Consider the following 19,319-nt stretch of genomic DNA (forward strand, 5'->3'; position numbering starts at 1 on the left):
ATACAAATAAACATGTTTAATCCTCTCTTGCGACCTCGGGCTCCACACAAGGTTGAGTCCTGCTCTTCCCCGCCACTTTCTATAGGCGGGGCAGCAAAATGTCTGACTGCAAACGGACCGCAAACAATGTTGTTTTCAAATGCCCGGACACAATAAACTACTGCAATGAGAGCGAGTTAACCAAAGATATTATAGCTCCGCTATAGGATCTTTGGAGTTAACGACTTAGTACAGTGTTCAGGGATTGGTACAGCATGTGTGACCCTATGATCCGCCGACCACTGCAGATATTGGTAAATGAGTCGCATTTTATAAAAATGTTTGAGTGTTAGGCCGTTTGAAAGTAGTCAGACAAGAAAAGCAAGAAAAGACAAGGAACTGCAGATGCTGGAGAAAGAGACACATAGTTTTGGAGTAACTCAGCGGGTCATGCAGCATTTCTGGAGAACATGGATAAACGAATCTTAAGAAGGGTCCCGAAACAAAACGTCGCCTATCTATGTTCTCCAGAGAAGCTGCCTGACCCCAGCCTTTTGTTCATTTATAACACTAATAAACAGGTGGAGTCGTTGAGCGTCTTTCGGGTTCGTCTCCGGACAGTCCCCTGCCGCGAATGAAAGATGTAGTCGAGCTGATTTAATAAGACGACACCAGGCTCCGGACAACCCAAAGGGAGAGGATAAATGCGATCAAAATACTTTGTGAGTTTGTGTTTGGATCATCTTGCTTTAACGCCGATAGTTCGCTGTTGGGTTCACCTTCGCATTCGCGCCCCGAACATTTCAAGTTCCAGAACGAGGAGGGTTGGCGGTTCATCGCAAATTGTTAACGTTGCCATGTACATGTGGGGGGGGGGGGGGGGGAGGCAATTGGGGGGGAGGGGGTGGGGGGGGATATCAAGTGGGCCCCCCTTGGTCTCCTGGCAACCATATTTTAGACTCAGTCCGCCACTGGCAATTGAGATACTCATGCAAATCATTGAAATGATACCAAATATGAAGGGTCAGCACTTAACCTGAGGCACACCACTAGTCACAGACCTCCAGTCCACCAAGAAGCAGCCTTCCACCATCACCATCTGCTCCTTCCAATAAGCTAATTTTCTAATCCATTCAACTATCTCTCCATGGATCCCATGTGAATTAAACTTCCAGAAGCAGCCTACCATGTGGTATTGGCTCATGCACAGTCATGAGTATTGACATGCACTGAAGCACATGAGATCATCGAGTCCTTAGGATCACATCCGCAGGGCAAGGGGCCAGTGTTAGCCCAGCCGTGTCAAAAGCAGTGCCCCTCTGACAATAGGTTAACCCTGTGACCCTGGAGGAATGGGACCATTATTAGTTCTTTAGAGCATTCTTCTGATGGAAATTTCGTATCAACTTGGGTTGTTATCCATCGCTCCCGAGGCACTGTTCCTGAAGATTTGGAGAAGATGCTCAAAAAAATAACTTGTTCTATTTTTAATCTTCAAGGCAATGGATTGTACGTTGAGAAAGATGCTGTTGTCATTGCTGCTGTTCCCTAGCTTGGGTGAGTGTTCATCTCAATGGGGAGATTGTGTACATTTGTCATCCGCTCGCTGGCTGCTTCTGATCTGTTATGAATCTGATCTTTAGGCAATTAAGTTTCCTGTTTTATTCATTGCCTAATTTAAGATTGAAGTGTAAACCCTTTGCTCAACAATATAATAAATACTCACAATTTTTCTTTCATTGCTTATTTGCCTATTGCGGTGACATTATTCCCTGCTTTTACCTTAATTTCAACCCTAACATTCCTTTTTCCCTTCATTTCCTTTTGTAACTAAAGTAATATCTTGTAAAGTGTGATAGAGTCAGTCAATATGGAAACATGTCAGTGGATTGGATTTGTGGCATGCTGGAAGCTTTAGCGTACCACAGCCAGAGAACAGTGCTGAAATACTATCTACCTCTTTGGTGACCGTCAGACTTTCCTTGTTCGGACTTTGCTGGCTTTACCTTGCACAAAACATTATTCCCTTGTACTGCACTGTAATACACTGTAAATAAACTGTACACTGTCTGGCTCAATTGTTATCGTGTATTGTCTTTCTATTGACTGGATAGCACGCAACAAAAGTATTTCACTGTGCCTCGGTACATGTGACAATAAATAAACTGAACTGAGTGATATTCGGTTGGAGCACAGGAAGTTTGGAGGTAGATGACTCCAACTTTATCTGCAAGTTAACGCATGCATTTTCATTTCCTCTATTTTCCCAGCTGAAGGGTCTTTCTCTCGATCCTACGGGATGTTGAATAAAGACATCCTGCTGCCCAGCGCCTTCCATGCTTCATCCAACTTCAATCTGAAAAATCTCATCATCACATGGCAGCGGACAGACAGTCTCGCCGTGGTTTACAGTTTCTATTCTGGAACAATCCATCCGGAGTATCACGACAAAGCATTCCTGGGCCGCACTCAACTATTTCTCTCCGAATTCTGCAAAGGGAATGCGAGCCTGAAATTGGAAAGAATGTTGTTATCGGATGTGGGAAACTACACTTGCTTTGTAACTGTGGACGATGGAATGCCACACATTAAGAACGTGGTGGAACTAAAATTAAATGGTGAGTGCATCTTATGACAGATAGATCGATGTTTTGTTGTGTAAATTTCATAGAATTATAAAGCACAGAAAGGGAATCTTTTGGCCGTCTCATGCTAATGCCATTCTCTGCAAATCCCATTTGTCTGCATTAGACCAGTGTCTTTCCCATCCAAGTACCTTTCCAAATGTCTTTCAAACATTGTCATAGTATCACTTTCTACTACCTCCTCTGGAAGCTCATCCCAGACATTATCGTCCTATGTGAAAACCTTCGCATCAGATCTCTTTTAAAAGTCTCCCCTCTCACCTTTGTCTCGACCCGCAATCTTATCTGTCCATTTCCCTCCGTGGATGTCGAGTTTCTCCTGCATTTTGTATTTTGATCAAGATTCCAGCATCTGTCACAACTTGCATCCCCATTAAACCTGTGCCTTCTAGTTCTGGCTCCCTGTGGAAAAAGACTCTGACTATATCCCATTGATATCCAATTTAAACTGGTAGAGGCAGAATACCCTGTTGTCTGGCATTCCAGTGAGTGAAAAACCAGCCTTTCCATTTTCTCCTTATAATTACAGTCCACTATTCTGGGCGACATGTGCTGAATATCTTGTGAATGCTTTTACAATAACACTTCCTGTAACGTGACAACTGGAACTGCACTCAGTATTCCAAATGCAGTGTAAGCAGTGTTTAGTACAGTTCCAACATGATGTTCCAACTCTTGCAGTCATTGCCCTGGCCTATGAAAGCAAAGGGACCATCCGATTTGTGTTTTGCTATCTCTGGTGATAGGATTGGAAGTGCAAGTGAATAAGTGCCTCATCTAGGAAGACTGTATCCCTGGACAGTGGGAAGGGAAGAGATGAAAAGGCAGGTTTTGCAACTTCTGCGGTTGCATGAGAGAGTTTCCCAATCTTGGGAGCGATTGATCAATACAGAAGACCAGGGAAATACATAGAATGTAAAACAGTGCAGCACAGGAACAGGACATTCGGCCTGCAATGTCCACGCCAAACATGATGTCAGGTTAAAATAACTGCCCTCTGCCTGCACTCAAACTTTCTTCAAAATGCTGAAAAGGGAGGAGAGGAAAGCAGTCTGAAGAAGGGTCTCGACCCGAAACGTCACCCATTCCTTCTCTCCAGAGATGCTGCCTGCCCTGCTGAGTTACTCCAGCATTTTGTGTCTACCTTCGATTTAAACCAGCATCTGCAGTTCTTTCCTGCACAGAGGAAAATATATGTTTGGTGGTCAAGTCTTGTTGGAGCTGCTGGAATTGGCAAAGATGATCCATTGAACGGAGAGACAACTGGGTCCAGGGAACTGTTGTGTAGGAAGGAACTGCAGGTGCTGGTTTAAACCAATGATCGACACAAAAAGCTGGATCAACTCAGTGGGTCGGGCAGCATCTCTGGAGAAAAGGAATAGGTGACGTTTCAGATCGAGACCTTTCTGTTCAGACTGCAATATCAGTTTGTCGCTAGACTAAGCCCTGAACTGACGATAGAGATCCAGAAGGAGAAGGGGAGTGTCGGATGCTGTAAATTGGAAGCAAAAAGGAAGGCATTTGAGTTGTGCCTGAGTGCAGGCAGCAGCACTGATATAATCGTCGATGTACTAGAAGATGAGTTGAGGGATGTGCCAGAGTTGCCCCCAAAACAGTGACAGCTTCCTATATCCCACAAAAAGACAGGCATAGCTTAGCCCATGTGAACGCACATAGCTGCACTGTTGATCTGGAGATTATGGTCATGGTCCATTTGTGACAGGTTTGTATCGTGTGAGCACTTGTTGCTTATAAAAAGTTGTATTCAAAATAGAAGACTTACACTACTATTACACTTGCAATAAAAAAGGGTCCATCAGATTTTCACAATCCTGTTCCCAAATGCGAATTATACAATTAATTACATTATAATATATCTTACATTTGAAAGCGTGGTTTAGCTCAATTCTTAATTGAATACTAACCATTTGCTCTTTTGTGTTCTGAACATCGTAGATATATCGGAGAATAATACATCCGGTGGCCCCGATCCAGCTTCAGAAAGGAAAAAGCTTGTACTCGTACTTCCAGTGCTACTTGTCATTTTAATTGCAGTTGGAATTTTGTTTTGGCAAATGAAAAACAAGAAGAAACCTGATATTGAAGAGAGTGAGTAAAATGTTTAAGATTTTGGCCATTAATCACACAAACTGAATACCTATTCGAGAATGTGTTCAGAACACTCCATTGGGAATGGATTTCTAGGCACTTTCAGCCACAGTGTATATGACATCCTTTGAGAGGAACATACTCTAACATGTGGTTTATTCTATTTCTTTTTAGTGATTCATTTACTGGAAGACAATATAAAAGGTAAAGAACCAACCTCCATTGAGATTTTCTTAAGTTATGCAGTAGTTTCTGCCCACAATAGTAGAAGTGGTCTCCTTGTCCACTACTGGAATCTGCCATGGAATGAATCTTCAGAAGGGTGTGAAATAATTGTTTTTAGAATGTGGTCGTTGAATGAATAAAACAATTAAATAATTATGAATGTTGAAACAAAGAACATACAAAATATATATAAACATAGACATAGAAACATAGAAAATAGGTGCAGGAGTAGGCCATTCGGCCCTTCGAGACATGTCCAGACATGTTTGAGCAAAGTATCTTAACAAGAAATTAATTTTATTCTTTTCAGGAAGCCCATCCAGTCTCACAGCTCATTCAGCAGCTGTTTGACTTTTTAAGCCACATCAGGCTAGAATGGCAGATAACTGAAATTATTGATGCAGATGGATCACCATTACTGAGATTGTTTGAATCTTCAATTCCACAGCTGCAGTGGTGGGATTTAGGCCGATGTCACTTGATCAATGGTCCAAGCCAGTAGATGTTAATCACTATGCCAGCATACTCCACTGCTTGCCCTACTCCTCTCTGTACAGCCTCATAGTGAACCTTGACACCATTGGTTCAATCAGTGTCCCTCACCCCTTGGTTTGGTGTAATCATACGGTGACCAACGTAGAGTCCCACCAGTATGCCCTGAATGGTACTGTAGTGTTGGGTGCAAGGATAGTCCCTTGTTTCTCACTCCGTTTTGCTGCCCTCCAAATCATGGATCTATTCTACAATGGAGTTGCATGCTGGAAGACCATAATCTAGCCATTGAGTATTATCTGGCAGGAGGATCGTCATTCTGCATCATCCCCAAGCACCCAGCAATCCAAGGTTCACCTTCAAACTGTATCAGATTGTATTATGTGAAATATTTTCATAATATGGATATTTTGAATTGTGTAACAAAGTGCCAACCAAAAGCTGGTGACCATGACGAATGGAAAATCTGCAAGATTTTAATACTTGGGTCAGCAGGACATACTGACCAACAGTTGGCAAATGGAATAGTATAGATGGTTACTTGATGATTGGCATGGACAAGGTGGGCTGAAGAGGCTGTTTCTGTGCTGCATAACTCTGACAACTTAAACCTGAAGCGATGTGAGAATTCTTTTTTTAAATTTTTTATTAGAGGCATCTGCATATCATAATCCAAACCAGTACAGACTTTGTTTATCGGTTACATATTAAGTATCCAGGTATCCAGGGACCCAGTTACCAAAGTAGCTGGGATCCTCCCCCTTTATCGGTTACCTATTAACATTGCCTCTAATTATCTTCTATATTACTAAAAGTCTGTTCTTGACCGGTTTTGGCTTTCTGTGCTGCGATTTCTGAGAGTACGCCGCCACCTACGGCCGTCATTTTTGGCCACCTCGCTCAGAGCCCCCCTCCGCCGCATGTGTGCCGAGGATGTTTCCCGTCGATGAAAATTGACAGAGATATTAATGTTGTTATAAAATTCCCCATTCTCTCTGCTGCCCCTGCTGGAGGGAGGGGGAGGGACTATAAAACCAGGGAGTGGTGTGCCTCAATCAGTCTCTGCAAGTGGTGTGCCTCAATCAGAGCTCTGAATGACACTGACAAATATCTACAGCAGTGTGAGTACCCTTAATTTGGTTTGAAAATGAAAATATGGTTAGAGGTAAAAAAGCACTGCCTGCAAATGGTTGTTTGGGTTGAAATAAAAAGGCACCCTCTCTCCACCCCCCTCCCTCTCCTCTCCCCCCTCCCTCTCCTCTCCCCCCCCTCCCTCTCCTCTCCCCCCCTCCCTCTCCTCTCCCCCCCCTCCCTCCCCTCTCCCCCCCCCTCCCTCTCCTCTCCCCCTCTCCCTCCCTCTCCTCTCCCCTCCCTCTCCTCTCCCCCCACTCTCCTCTCCCCCCACTTCCTCTCCCCCACTCCGCTCCTCTCCTCTCCCCCCCTCTCCTCTCCCCCCTCTTCTCCCCCCCCTCCCTCTCCTCTCCACCCCCTCTCCTCTCCCCCCTCCCTCTCCTCTCCCTCTCCCTCGATCCTCTCCCCCCCCCCCCTCTCCTCTTCCCCCCTCCCCTCTTCCCCCCTCTCCTCTTCCCCCCTCTCCTCTTCCCCCCTCTCCCCCCTCTCCTCTCCTCCCCCTCTCCTCGCCCCCCCCCGCTCCTCTCCCCACCCCTCTCCTCTCCTCTCCCCCCCCCTCTCCTCTCCCCCCTCTTCTCTCCCCCCTCCCTCTCCTCTCCACCCCTCTCCTCTCCCCCCCCCTCCCTCTCCCCCTCGCCTCTCCTCTCCTCTCTCCTCTCCCCCCCTCCCTCTCCCCCCTCCCTCTCCTCTCCCCCTCCCCCCTCTCCCCCCCTCCCTCTCCTCTCCCCCCCCTCTCCTCTCCCCCCTCTCCTCTCCCTCTCCCTCTCCTCTCCCCCCCCCCCCTCCTCTTCCCCCCTCTCCTCTCCCCCCTCTCCTCTCCTCCCTCCCCCCCCCTCTCCTCTCCTCCCCCACCCCTCGCCTCTCCTCTCCCCCCCCTCCCCTCTCCCCTCTCTCCCCCCGCCTCCCCTCCTCCCCCCTCTCCTCTCCCCCCCCTCCCTCTCCCCCCCTCTCCTCCCCCCTCCTCTCCTCTCCCCTCCCTCTCCTCTCCCGCCCCGTCCCTCTCCTCTCCCCCCCTCCCTCCGCTCTCCCCCCTCCCCTCTCCCGCGCTCCCCCCTCTGCCTTCTGCCCCCCCTCCCTATCCTCTCGCCCCTCCCCCTCTCCTCCTCTCCCCCCGCCTCTCCTCTCCCACCCTCCCTCTCCTCTCCTCTCCCCCCCTCCTCCTCTCACCATCCCCCTCATGTCCACTCCACCCTCCCCTCTTCCTCCCCTCTCCGTCTTCCCCCTCCCCTCTCCCCTCCCCACCCTCTCTTCGCCCCCCTCTCCCCCTCTCTCTCTCCCCATCCCCCTCTCTCCCCCCCCCTCTCCCCTCCCCCCCCCCCTCTCTCTCTCTCTCTCTCTCTCTCTCTCTCTCTCTCCCCCCCCTCCTCCCCTCCATTAGTGTGGGGGGGGGGGGGGGGTAGTTAGTGTGTGTGACGCTGCATGCCGCCTCCCCCCCCACAACCGCACGTTGGGGGAACAGACCCAACGGGTCTGCACTTGGTCTGGTTTATTTATATTTATCGATAGAAGAAAATAAAGAAAGAAAGAAATTAGAAAAATAGAATAAACTATTAATAACACAACTCTTAAAGGGGATCAGCAACTTGATGGATATCTGATGCTCACAGTTCTCACATTTTGTTAATCCATGATAATAAAATACTTGCTCGTTCTGAGAAATGTGTTTTTTTCCTTCAGATGCCATTCAGAACTATAAAGAGTACATCTTGAAAGATAAAATGCATTTATGTTGTCCATTATCACAACGGCGATTAGCAAACTATTCGCTTGCCAGAACCATCAACGTTACCAACCCGAAGGAACAAGACCTAGATGGTGATCTTATCAGGAGCGATGACTCAAATAATTCACAAGAAGTACAAATTTCACAACTGCTGACTTTGCTTCGGGAAGAAAACTTCTCAAAGCGAGTCCTGCTGGTAGGTGATGCAGGAGTAGGGAAGAGTTGGACTGTTGTCAGCATGGAGCAAGAGTGGGCATCTCAACCAACCCACCACTTGAGGTGCGTCTTTGTTCTCAGATTCCGTGACTTGAATGAGGTTAAAGGAAAAACATCTCTCCGGGATCTGCTGAAGAAGCATTGCACACCTTTGTCATCAGTCCTAACCGAACTCCTCTCGAACCCTCAAGATGTGTTGATCATTTTGGACGGGCTGGATGAATTCGCCCATCAGTTGCAATGGAATCCTTCAGGCTGTGATTTCAACCTGGATGGTGAGGCTGAAGTAGGTGTTCTTGTTTCCAAACTAATATCCAAGAACCTCCTTCCAGAAGCCCAGGTGTTGGTTACCTCCCGGTGGAATACCAAGCAGATTGAATTTAACAAGAAGTACTTTGATCAGCTTTTTGTTATCTCTGGCTTTACCAATGATCAGCTGAAAAGATATTGTGAGGTGTTTTGTGGAGAGCAGCAAAAGGCGGAAGAAATGTTTCAATGCATTACAGAAAATGCGACCATCAAATGTCTGGCTTCCAATCCCCTCAACAGCTTCATTCTGTGCAATATTTTGGACAAGTGTACCAGCTCTCAACGAGTGCCTGCAAATGTACCAGTGACAAATAGCAAAGTGTTTACATTGTTGCTGTACAGTCGGTTTAACTGCAGCACGAGTACAGAAACAGACGCTGAGAATAAGAGTGAAGAGGAGAAGAAATTGTTTAAAGACACCATCCTGAAACTGGGAGAACTATCCTTCAACTCTCTGCTATCAGGGAAACTTAAAATAAATGTGACTGATCTGAAGACCTATGGAATAGACCCAGACATCCTTTCAAAATATCTCTCAAATCTTGTGCTGGAATGTAAATGCCAAGGAGTCTTTGAGTTCCACCATGCAGTGCTGAAGGAACAATTTGCAGCTTTATATTGCGCTACTTTACTCAACAATGAAGCTGAAGAGTTGGTCAAGTGTCTGGATCTGTGGTGCTTTGGGAAAAGGCCACTAAATCAAATGAGCCAATTTTATTTGCAATCTTTTCAACCTGACCACACAGAGAAACTGTACAATTTTCTGAGGTTTCTCACTGGCTTCTTAACCGCAGGAAGAGATGGCAAGTTGTGGAACTATACAACTCCTCTCCCCCCTTCTACAGCCAGAGCTCTCACAACATGGTTCAAAAACAGCCTTCAGCGAGACATTAAGAAGGCAGAATTGCTGAATTTGATGCATTGTCTCTTTGAACTGAATGATGCCACTGTAACGGCAGAAGTATCTCCTTGCATGCAACATGTGGATTTTCACAACGTTTCTCTGAGCCCACTCGATCTGCGTGCTTTGTGCTACTGTCTCAATCATTCCACCGTGGAGGAGATGGATTTGAGGCTCTGTAGCATTGGTGATAAAGGAATAAAGCAGCTCCAAGAAATACTAGTCAAGTGCAGAACTCTTTTGTGAGTAATGATTTTCAACAGAATATTAAGCTCCAGTTGCACAAATCTACCTTCTTGCATGCACAATGTTTGTCGACATGTTTTATATTTTTGTCACATTTTATGCTCTGCATGTCCTGATTTATTCTAGCCCAGCTAATATTTGTGCCTGAAAGTTGTAGTGAAATATATACAAATGGAGATACTACTCTTCAAGACTAGAATGGAAACAATTTGTGCAATTATCTCCCTCAACTACACTGTTCTATGGTAACCCCACCCTCCTCCAATGTTGCCCTGTAGAGCCACAGAGCTGCGATGAGTCACAGAGCTGCATTGTAATAACCACAAGGGCAGGGATTTAATTCTATGCATTCACTCTAGTTGTTGTTCTTATGAACACACTTGCATTGATCACTATAAAAAGACTTGGGGGCAGTTTGCTTTATCTGCAAATACACCTGTTGGGGGTTTGACCTTTCTGTAAATCTTGCCCCACCCCATTTCCAACGCAGCAGTGTCAATGGACAGGTATTCATGAATCTAGAGGAACAGCATCTCCTATCTCACCTGGGTGGTCTACAACCTAATGGTATGAACATCAAATTCACGTAACCCCTCTGTCTATTTGTTGTCTCCTGATACACCTAGATTGTCTGTATGTCACTGTATGTCATGTTGTTACTTGTGGGCGGAGCACCTAGGCTAATTCCTTGTTTGTGAATACTTGGCCAATAAACTTACTTACTAACTTACTTACTTGTCTCATATGCCCCTTCTTTTCAAACCCAACCCCTCTTACTCTCAGTTTCTGTAATCACCCTACCCCATCCCAAATGATTCCATCAGTGTATCACTTGCACATTACATCCACTTGATTTCCCAATTCCCTCCACTGTTCCCCTTTTGCCCACCATCCCACCCTAATGTGGTTCCACTCACCATTATCCTTTCTTATCAGATTCTATAATCTACAGTCCTTTGTACCCATTATCACCTCCTCAGCTACAGGTTCATCTCAGCATTCCTCATCTGGACCCACCTGTTACTTAAGGACACAAAGTGCTGGGGCAACTCAGCGGGTCAGGCAGCATCTTTGGAGAACACGGATCGCTGACGTTTCAGTTCGGGACCCCACTGCAGACTGATCATTAGTTTGAAGAAGAATCCTGACATGAAACATAATCTATTATGTTTTCCAGAGATGCTGCCTGACCTGCTGAGTTACTACAGCATTTTGTGTTCTTTTGTGTAAATCGGCATCTACAGTTCCTTGTTTCCTCTTTTACTGTACCACTCTACTGCTTTTTTAAAAATTGCTGTTTTTTTCCCTTTTTCCTTCCGCCCACAATATGTAAAAGAATATGTGATTCTGTTCCATTCTGTTTGTAGTTTCTTTGTTTGTTTGTCTTTTTGCACAAAGTCCGCGAGCATTGCCACTTTTCATTTCACTGCACATCTCGTATGTGTATGTGACGAATAAACTTGACTTGACTTGGCTTTATGCTCTAAATCCTCGACCGCAAACATCGACTGTCTGTCTGCCGCCACCGATGCTGCTTAACCCGCTGAGTTCCTCCACCAGTTTGTTTTTGCTCCAGATTCCTGCGTTTGCTGTCTCTTGTATATCCAAATATCCAAACATTGATTATTATAAACAAGGTTGAATTGATTTTGTGTATTAGAAAGTGCTCAAGCAGAAACAAAGGATCTCTTAAACGATGTAATTACCTGAAGTCATTTAAAGCCCTATTTGCACTATCGTTCAAAAATCATTGCCCAGACACACGTGTTAGACCACGGTTAGGCTCTGCACTCCCAGCAGTGCCACAACTGTTTATTTTGCAGCTGCCTTTGCAGGCAGCAGTTTGTGAGGATTGTGTTCTGTCCCCAGGCACTCAGGTCACTAATTGTTTTCAACGTCTTGTGTTTCCAGGGTAAGCTCCAACAAACTGACTGTAAAGTCAGCAAAGAGTTTGAGTGCCGTCCTTGAAGACCCAAAGTGCAGGATTGAGACATTATCGTGAGATTTTTCATCACATAAATCCTCTTGTAAAATTCTCCAAGTTTCTATAGAGCTTCTAATCGCTGACATTTGCCATTTGGTTCTGTTTTCAGGTGTGGTACAAACTCTTTTGGTTCGGCGGGAGCTCAGATTCTGTGGAAAGCTCTGGCACGAAACAGAAGTCTCAAAATCCTTCGCCTGTATGACAATGGGATCACAGTTGAATGCACAGAGAACATGACTCAGTACCTGACATGCAACAAAACTCTCCAGAAACTCTTGTAAGTAGCTGGTAGATGTGAGAACATAAGCAGTATATTTGATAAATGCTCACACGGATTGGTTTATGTGCAATTGTGTTGGCGTTGGTGAGTTTGAGTAGTGTTATGTAAATGTGAACATGTAGAAACAAGGCGCGGCAGATGCTAGTTTACCCGGGAAAGACACAAAAAGCTGGAGTATTGCAGCGGGTCGGGCAGCATTCCTGGAGAACATGGATAGGTGACGTTTTGGGACAAGACCCTTTGCTCAGACCGATTAGTCTGAAGAAGTGTCCCGACCTGCAAGTTTGATGAATCTGATTGATCAGTTAGATCTGATTGATCAATTCAGACTGATTAAACTGAAGAAGGATCCCGACTAGTAACATTATATATCCATGTTCTCCAGGGATGCTGACTGACCAGCTGAGTTACTCCAACATTTTGTGTCTTTCCTTGTATAAATGTGGCTTTTTTTCCCTTTCCCTGTCTCCATGGGACCCTCTACCACACAAGGAACACTGCTGTTCCAGAAATGTCCATATGTTTTTGTTTCAGTGTGAAGGAGCGGCAGGAAAGGAGCAATGATTGAGAGAGCATTCTAACTCAAGACTGTGGCTGAATCACCATTAGCATTTGTACTAAGATTAGCTGACAAAGATTACGCCTTTCGGAAGGAACCAGGCACATTCTTAATTGAGTAATAAATAAAAGAAACGGGTTGTGGGTTTGGAAATAGTTTAGATGAGTAAAATGAAATTGGGATATAAGGGAACTTTTGTGTTCAAATTTTCAAACGGGAATAATAATAATTTGAAGAAACATTTGCATGGATTAGAGAAAGAGTAGAAAGAGTGAGCAAGTACAAAGCTCCCTATAGGTCTGCACAGTCATGATGCTGAATGGCCACTTCCTCATTGTAGAATTTGATGATTATTAAGACAACGTGAATGAGATGGTTGGAATTTAATTTTCTAATTCCTGATTTAAATACGATTGAAGCATTCGCTAATTTTCATTGCCTTGTTGCTTTCAGTTTATGTGCAAACAAACTTGATGACGTTGAACAGAAAAACATTCAACAAGTCGAAAAGCTGTGTCACGGGCTAAAGATCATCACTAAAATCAGAGACGATGAAGAGCTCTTACTCCGAGTTGAAAATCATGTTCAAATGCTTCCCTCCCTTGAGCAGAGTTACGGCACAGAGTGGCTGTGCAAAATATTGAAATCCATTCTGAAAGACCTGGGAGATGAGAGTACCATACCTGATGTAGACACCCGGGTAAGGATAGGAAAGATAAACGCAAATATTAACAAATATCTTCAGAAGAACAAAGTCACCATGATTGATATTCCAGACAAGGAGAATGTGTTGCAGCTCCATACCCCTGCATCACTTCCTCTGAAACAACTTCCTTAAACGTTTCTTTTCTACATCACGGTGGTGCAGCAGTAGAGTTGCTGCCTTACAGCGAATGTATCACCGGAGTTCTGTCTACACGGAGTTTGTACGTTCTCCCCGTGACCTGCATGGGTTTTCTCCAAGATTCGGTTTACTCCCACGGTCCAAAGATGTACAGGTTTGTAGGTTAATTGGTTTGGGAAATGCTTTAAAAAAATTAAAGCTCTTCGAAGGAATACTCTACGAAGAAAAAATTAAAATACTGGCAGAATTATTTCTGCTAGTATTTTTCAAATAAAGAGGTCCCATAAAATGGGAAAACAACATAATATAAGATATTGGGTTGTCAGCACGCAATATCTAACATTTTCATTTATGTTATATATTTCGTATATCCAACATCCATATATTTTTTTACGGTGGTTGTATTTTATCAATGCGTCTTTTCTTAATTTCCCAACTATTTGGGAGCTAATTATGCAGGGCCTAGCCCATCAGTGTCCAGTGACAGTAATTCCACGTAATGTTGCCTATCTCAGAGAGCCTTTGCAGTGACATACAATACAATACAATACAATTCAATTTATTGTCATTTGGACCCCTTGAGGTCCAAACGAAATTCCGTTTCTGCAGCCATACATTACAAACAAATAGACCCAATACACAACATAATTTACATAAACATCCATCACATTGCTGTGATGGATGGCCAAAAAAACTTCTCTCTCCACTGTACTCCCCCCCCCCCCCCGATGTCAGAGTCAAAGTCAAAGCCCCCGGCGGGCGATGGCGATTGTCCCGCGGCCATTAAAGCCACGCCGGGTGATGCAAGGCCGCACACCGGGTCTTGATGTTAGAGCCCCCGGCGTGCGCTCGCAGAGACCCGCCGCCATTCCAAGCCGCGCGGGGCGATGATGTAAGGCCCCGCTCCAGGAGCTCTTCAACCCCGCAACTCGGGCGGGAGAAGTCGCCGCTGCGGAAGCCCCGAAAAGCGGTCTCCCTCCAGGGACCCGCGGGCTCCCGGTGCCGCCCGCCAAACCCGCAGTTGCAGCCTCCGAATCTCCGGGGGTCGGGTCGCAGCAGCGTCCACCACAGCTCCACCCGCTCTGGACTCGGCCAGCTCCGCGACGGTGAGGTGAGTAGTCGGCACCAGAGCCCCCGGTCTTCCTGTTGGAGGCCGCTCCTCGTTGCAGCCCCAACGACAACGGAGACCCGTCAAAGAAAAGGTCGGGTCTCCCGTGCAGGGAGAGATTTAAAAGTTACCCCCAACCCCCCCACACACATACCCCAACAAAAATAACAAAAACTACATAGAAACATAGACATAAAATATTAAAACGCAGACGGACTGCAGAGGCCGCTGCAGACAAGAGTCGCGCCGCCTAGCGGATCAGTGTGGCCTTCAGCACTTCTTCCAGTAGAAACAAGCTTCCAAACATGTCTTCACATTCACGTAGTCTACCTTAGAGCACTTCCCGGGTGAGAAAGTTTCCATTGCAACCAGGAGGTAAATGTTGATAGTCTACAAAGAATATGTGGCATTCATTTTGCTTGCAGTTTTAAAGAACAAGACTTGTGCAAATATACATTAAGTGTAGTGGAGCAGAAAATGCCACAGGTGGTGCTGTCAACAACTGTTAGGGGAAAAACATGTGCAAAAAGGTTGAAGTTAAAGTCAACAAGTGTTCCAAAGTAGACCAAGTGAATGTGAAGAATGTTTCTCTCTCCAATTAATGACAGATCTGACTATGCACTATGTGAAGGCATATTATTATGGCTGTAGATGGAGGCAAAGTAACAGGATACAATGCTGATAGACACAAAATGCTGGCGTAACTCAGTGGGTTAGACAGCATCTCTGGAGAAAAGGAATAGGTGACACTATATGAGAGTCAGGAAAAGGAAACGAGGGATATAAATGATGTATATGCATATCTTTCATTCATTAATTCTATATCTCTTACATCACCATCTATATCACTCATTTCCCTTTCCCCTGACTCTCAGTCTGAAGAAGAGTCTCGGCTCGAAACGTCACCTACTCCTTTTCTCCAGAGATGCTGTCTGACCCACTGAGTTACGCCAGCATTTTGTGTCTATCAGCATTGTATCCTGTTACTTTGCCTCCATCTACAGCGATAATAATATGCCTTCATATAGTGCATAGTCAGATCTATCATTAATTGGAGAGAGAAACATTCTTCACATTCACTTGGTAGTTGACCCACTGTCTGACCCGCTGAGTTACTCCAGATTTTTGTGTCTATCTTCGGTTTAAACCAGCTGCATACAGTTCCTTCCTACACAGGACACAGTGCAAATAAGGATGAAGTAAGCCTTCAAATGATGGGAATGTATTTGTTAGAAATACAAAATACAAACATATACAACATCAAATACCAGAACTTTCCACTGTAGCAGCAGTTAATGGAATGGGGGACAACAGTTGAGCTAAAATCATGGATAAGATGCATGTGTCATGCACTGGTGAAGGATTGGTTGGTCATTGCACTCTGCTTGATATGACTAGTAGTGATTGAGAAACAACACCTTGAGTAGAAAAGCAGCAAAAGTTAATGTGTAAGATTTTAGTTCAGCAAGAATGAGAGGCATTGAGAACATGAATTGTCAGGACAGTTGTCATTTGAAGTTCAAAGCCGGTAGCCAGACCTGTTGCATTAAATGTGTTTAACTTCTGGCAAACCTAAACGTCAATATTAACCAAGACTTCATTTCCTAGCTGCTACACAGACTCAAACTGATTGTATATAAATCCACAAATTACAACAGTAATGTAGATCATAATCAAAATTTAATGGCATTTAGATAATAAAATTATATTGTATTTTAATCAAAATCTAAATCAAATTGGCAGTAGCTGGAGGGAGGATCAGTTCATGAGGTGCATAAGAGAATGTTTTCTGAATCATTCTGTGGAGAAAGCAACAATGAACAGACTATTTTAGATTTGGGATACTGCAATGGAAAGGGTTACATGATCTAAGTGACTATTAGGGAAAAGAGATCATAATAAGATAGAATTTTGTTCAGAGTTGAAAGTGATTTAGTTCAATCCGAATATAGCATCCAAACAGGGATAAAGAAAACACAAGCATTAGGGATGAGGTGGCCTGATAGGTTGGGGAACAACATTAATAAGTGTAACAGTAAAAAAGCAATAACATAAACAATAAAAAAATTACCACATAGTATACGTGATATTTATATATCTCTTTGTGGAATAAAATACACCAATTATTACCATCATGAGAACGATAACAATATGTCAAAGGAAAGGGTTTATGTTACTAAATAAAGCAGTTGGCTTGAGGTTTGGGAACGTCATTAGGCACGTGAACATGTGGGGAATGGAGGGGTATGGATCACATACAGACAGAGGAGAATAGTTTAATTTGGAATCATGATCATGAACAAAGGGCCTGTTCCTGTGTTTTACATTCTGTCTACGTTCTAAAACCACAAGTCATGAAATAAATCATGTCAAGTCAAGACTTGACGATGAAACAAATGCTTTATGTACTTCAAAGTACAGCAAGGTAAGACCAAGGTATTGACAATGAAAAGGAGGGGAGACTGTAAGAATAGCTGAGAGATAAATATCCTGCAAGAGTTTCTAAAGGAACGTAAAGAGGAAAATATGAGTTGAAATTAAGGTGAAAACACTTTGCAGGTGTTAAAGAAAACTTTAAAACACAGCACCAAGATCAGGCAAGGCAATCGAGACTTTATTAAAAGCATCAAATACAGTGATCAGTGGGAGCACTCTAGGAGTTGCTCCCTGAACAAAGATTAATCTACTCCTTATATACAGAATTTTACTTTGTTATGTAGTTTACTGTAGCAGGCACTTGTGCATTTTTCCTTCTGCTGCATGATCTTATAACAATTATAAATCATGCACCTCAGTAAAATACAAATCAGTTTTGCTCAGCCCAATTCCACCCCACTGAAGATTAGCCAATGTTCTGTTACCCTTTCAACCTCTTTTAATTGTTTTTGAGATTGCCATTTGTTCTTTGACAACAGAACATAATCTGACTAAAGTGGACTGCATTAAGTGCCAGGTACACAGGCTCAGATTCAACCTTCTTTAAAGCACAGAATTATTATGACACATGGTGGTGCGGTGGTGTAGCGGTAAAGTTGCTGCCTTACAGCAAATGCAGCGCTGGAGACCCGGGTTCGATCCCGACTATGGGTGCTGTACTGTACGGAGTTTGTACCTTCTCCCCGTGACTTGCGTGGGTTTACTCAGAGATCGTCGGTTTCCTCCCACACTCCATGGACATACAGATTTGTAGGTTAATTGGCAGTAAATGTTTAAAAAAATTGTCCCCAGTGTGTGTAGGATAGTGTTAATGTGAGGGGATTGCTGGTCGGCGCGGACCCGGTGGGCCAAAGGGCCTGTTTCCGTGTTGTATCTCTAAAGTAAACTAAATTAATGAAGAGGACTTTGAGCATTTTTAGGCACTCTACCTGTCCTCATCCCCTGCTGTCTTCTTGAAATATTTGCAATTTATTTTTGACACAGATCAGATATCATCTATGGAAAGTGAAACAGAGTATACGTTATAGATAGGAGATCCCTCAGCAAGATGTTTGATGAGGTTTTGCACGGTGGATTGCTCTGGAAGGCTTGGTCACATGGGATCCAGAGAGAGCTAGCCAACTGACTACAGAATTGGTTTGATACAGAATAAGGGTGGTATGCCTCACGATCAGTGCTGGGCCCATTGCTGTTTGTGGTTTACATCAATAATTTGGTTGAGAATGTACAAAGCATGATTAGCAAGTTTGCAGATGACACTAAAGTGGGAGGTATTGTAAATAGTGAAGATAGTTATCAAAAATTACCTCAAGTGAACTGAGGAATGGCTAATGGACTCTAATGCAGGTAAGTGTGAGATGTTTCATTTTGGGAAGTCAAACCAGGGCAGGACCTTCACAATAAATGGTAGGGTCCTGGGGTGTATGGTAGGGCATAGGAATCTAGGAGTACAGGTACATAGTTCTCTGAAAATTGTGTCATGGGTAGATCTGGTGGTCAAGAAAGCTTGCAGTATGTTGGCCATCATCAGTCAGGGTATTGAGTATTGAGGTTGGGATGTTATGTTACACTAGGCCAAGACATTGGTGGGGCCACATTTGGACCATTGTGTTCAGTTTTAGTCTCCCTGCTATAGGAAAGATGCTGTTAAGCTTGAAAGACTGCAGAGAAGATTTATGAGGATGTTACCAGGACTCAAAGGCATGAGCAACAGGGAGAGAGGTTGGGTGGACTAGGGTTTTATTCATTGGAGCACAGTAGGTTGAGTGGTGATCTTATAGAGGTGTATAAAATCATGGAGGGATAGATGGGGTGAATGCATGCTTTTACCTAGAATGGAGGGGGGATCCAGTTTAAGGTGAGACGGGAAACATTTAATAGGAACCTGAGGGGAACCTTTTTCACACGGGGTGGTGGAAAATAACCGCCAGATGGGGTAGTTTGAGGCAAGAACCATTGGAAACATTTAAAATACATTTAAATAATACATGGACAAGTTGGGCCGAAGGGCCTGTCACTGTGCTATGACACTCAGAACCGCAGATACTGACCGGCCTGCTGAGTATTTACGGCATTTTCTGTTTTCGTTTAACGTGGAGTCTGAGTTATAAATTCTGTAAGAGGGACAGTCA

At 44.3% G+C, this 19,319-nt stretch overlaps 1 protein-coding gene across 1 annotated transcript; it reads left to right on the top strand.

The window, feature by feature from the left end:
- Positions 1-451: 451 nt before the first annotated feature.
- On the top strand, positions 452-13,604 carry LOC116985319 (protein NLRC3-like; the record flags this gene model as incomplete). The annotated part of the gene is made up of 9 exons (XM_033040030.1): positions 452-701; positions 1,479-1,536; positions 2,250-2,597; positions 4,581-4,733; positions 4,908-4,937; positions 8,259-9,972; positions 11,888-11,974; positions 12,070-12,237; positions 13,253-13,604. Coding segments are annotated over exons 1-9 (2,928 nt in total), but the record flags the coding sequence as incomplete, so codon positions are not given.
- Positions 13,605-19,319: the final 5,715 nt, after the last annotated feature.

Source organism: Amblyraja radiata, chromosome 21, assembly GCF_010909765.2.
Source record: "Amblyraja radiata isolate CabotCenter1 chromosome 21, sAmbRad1.1.pri, whole genome shotgun sequence".
Classification (NCBI taxonomy): domain Eukaryota; kingdom Metazoa; phylum Chordata; class Chondrichthyes; order Rajiformes; family Rajidae; genus Amblyraja; species Amblyraja radiata.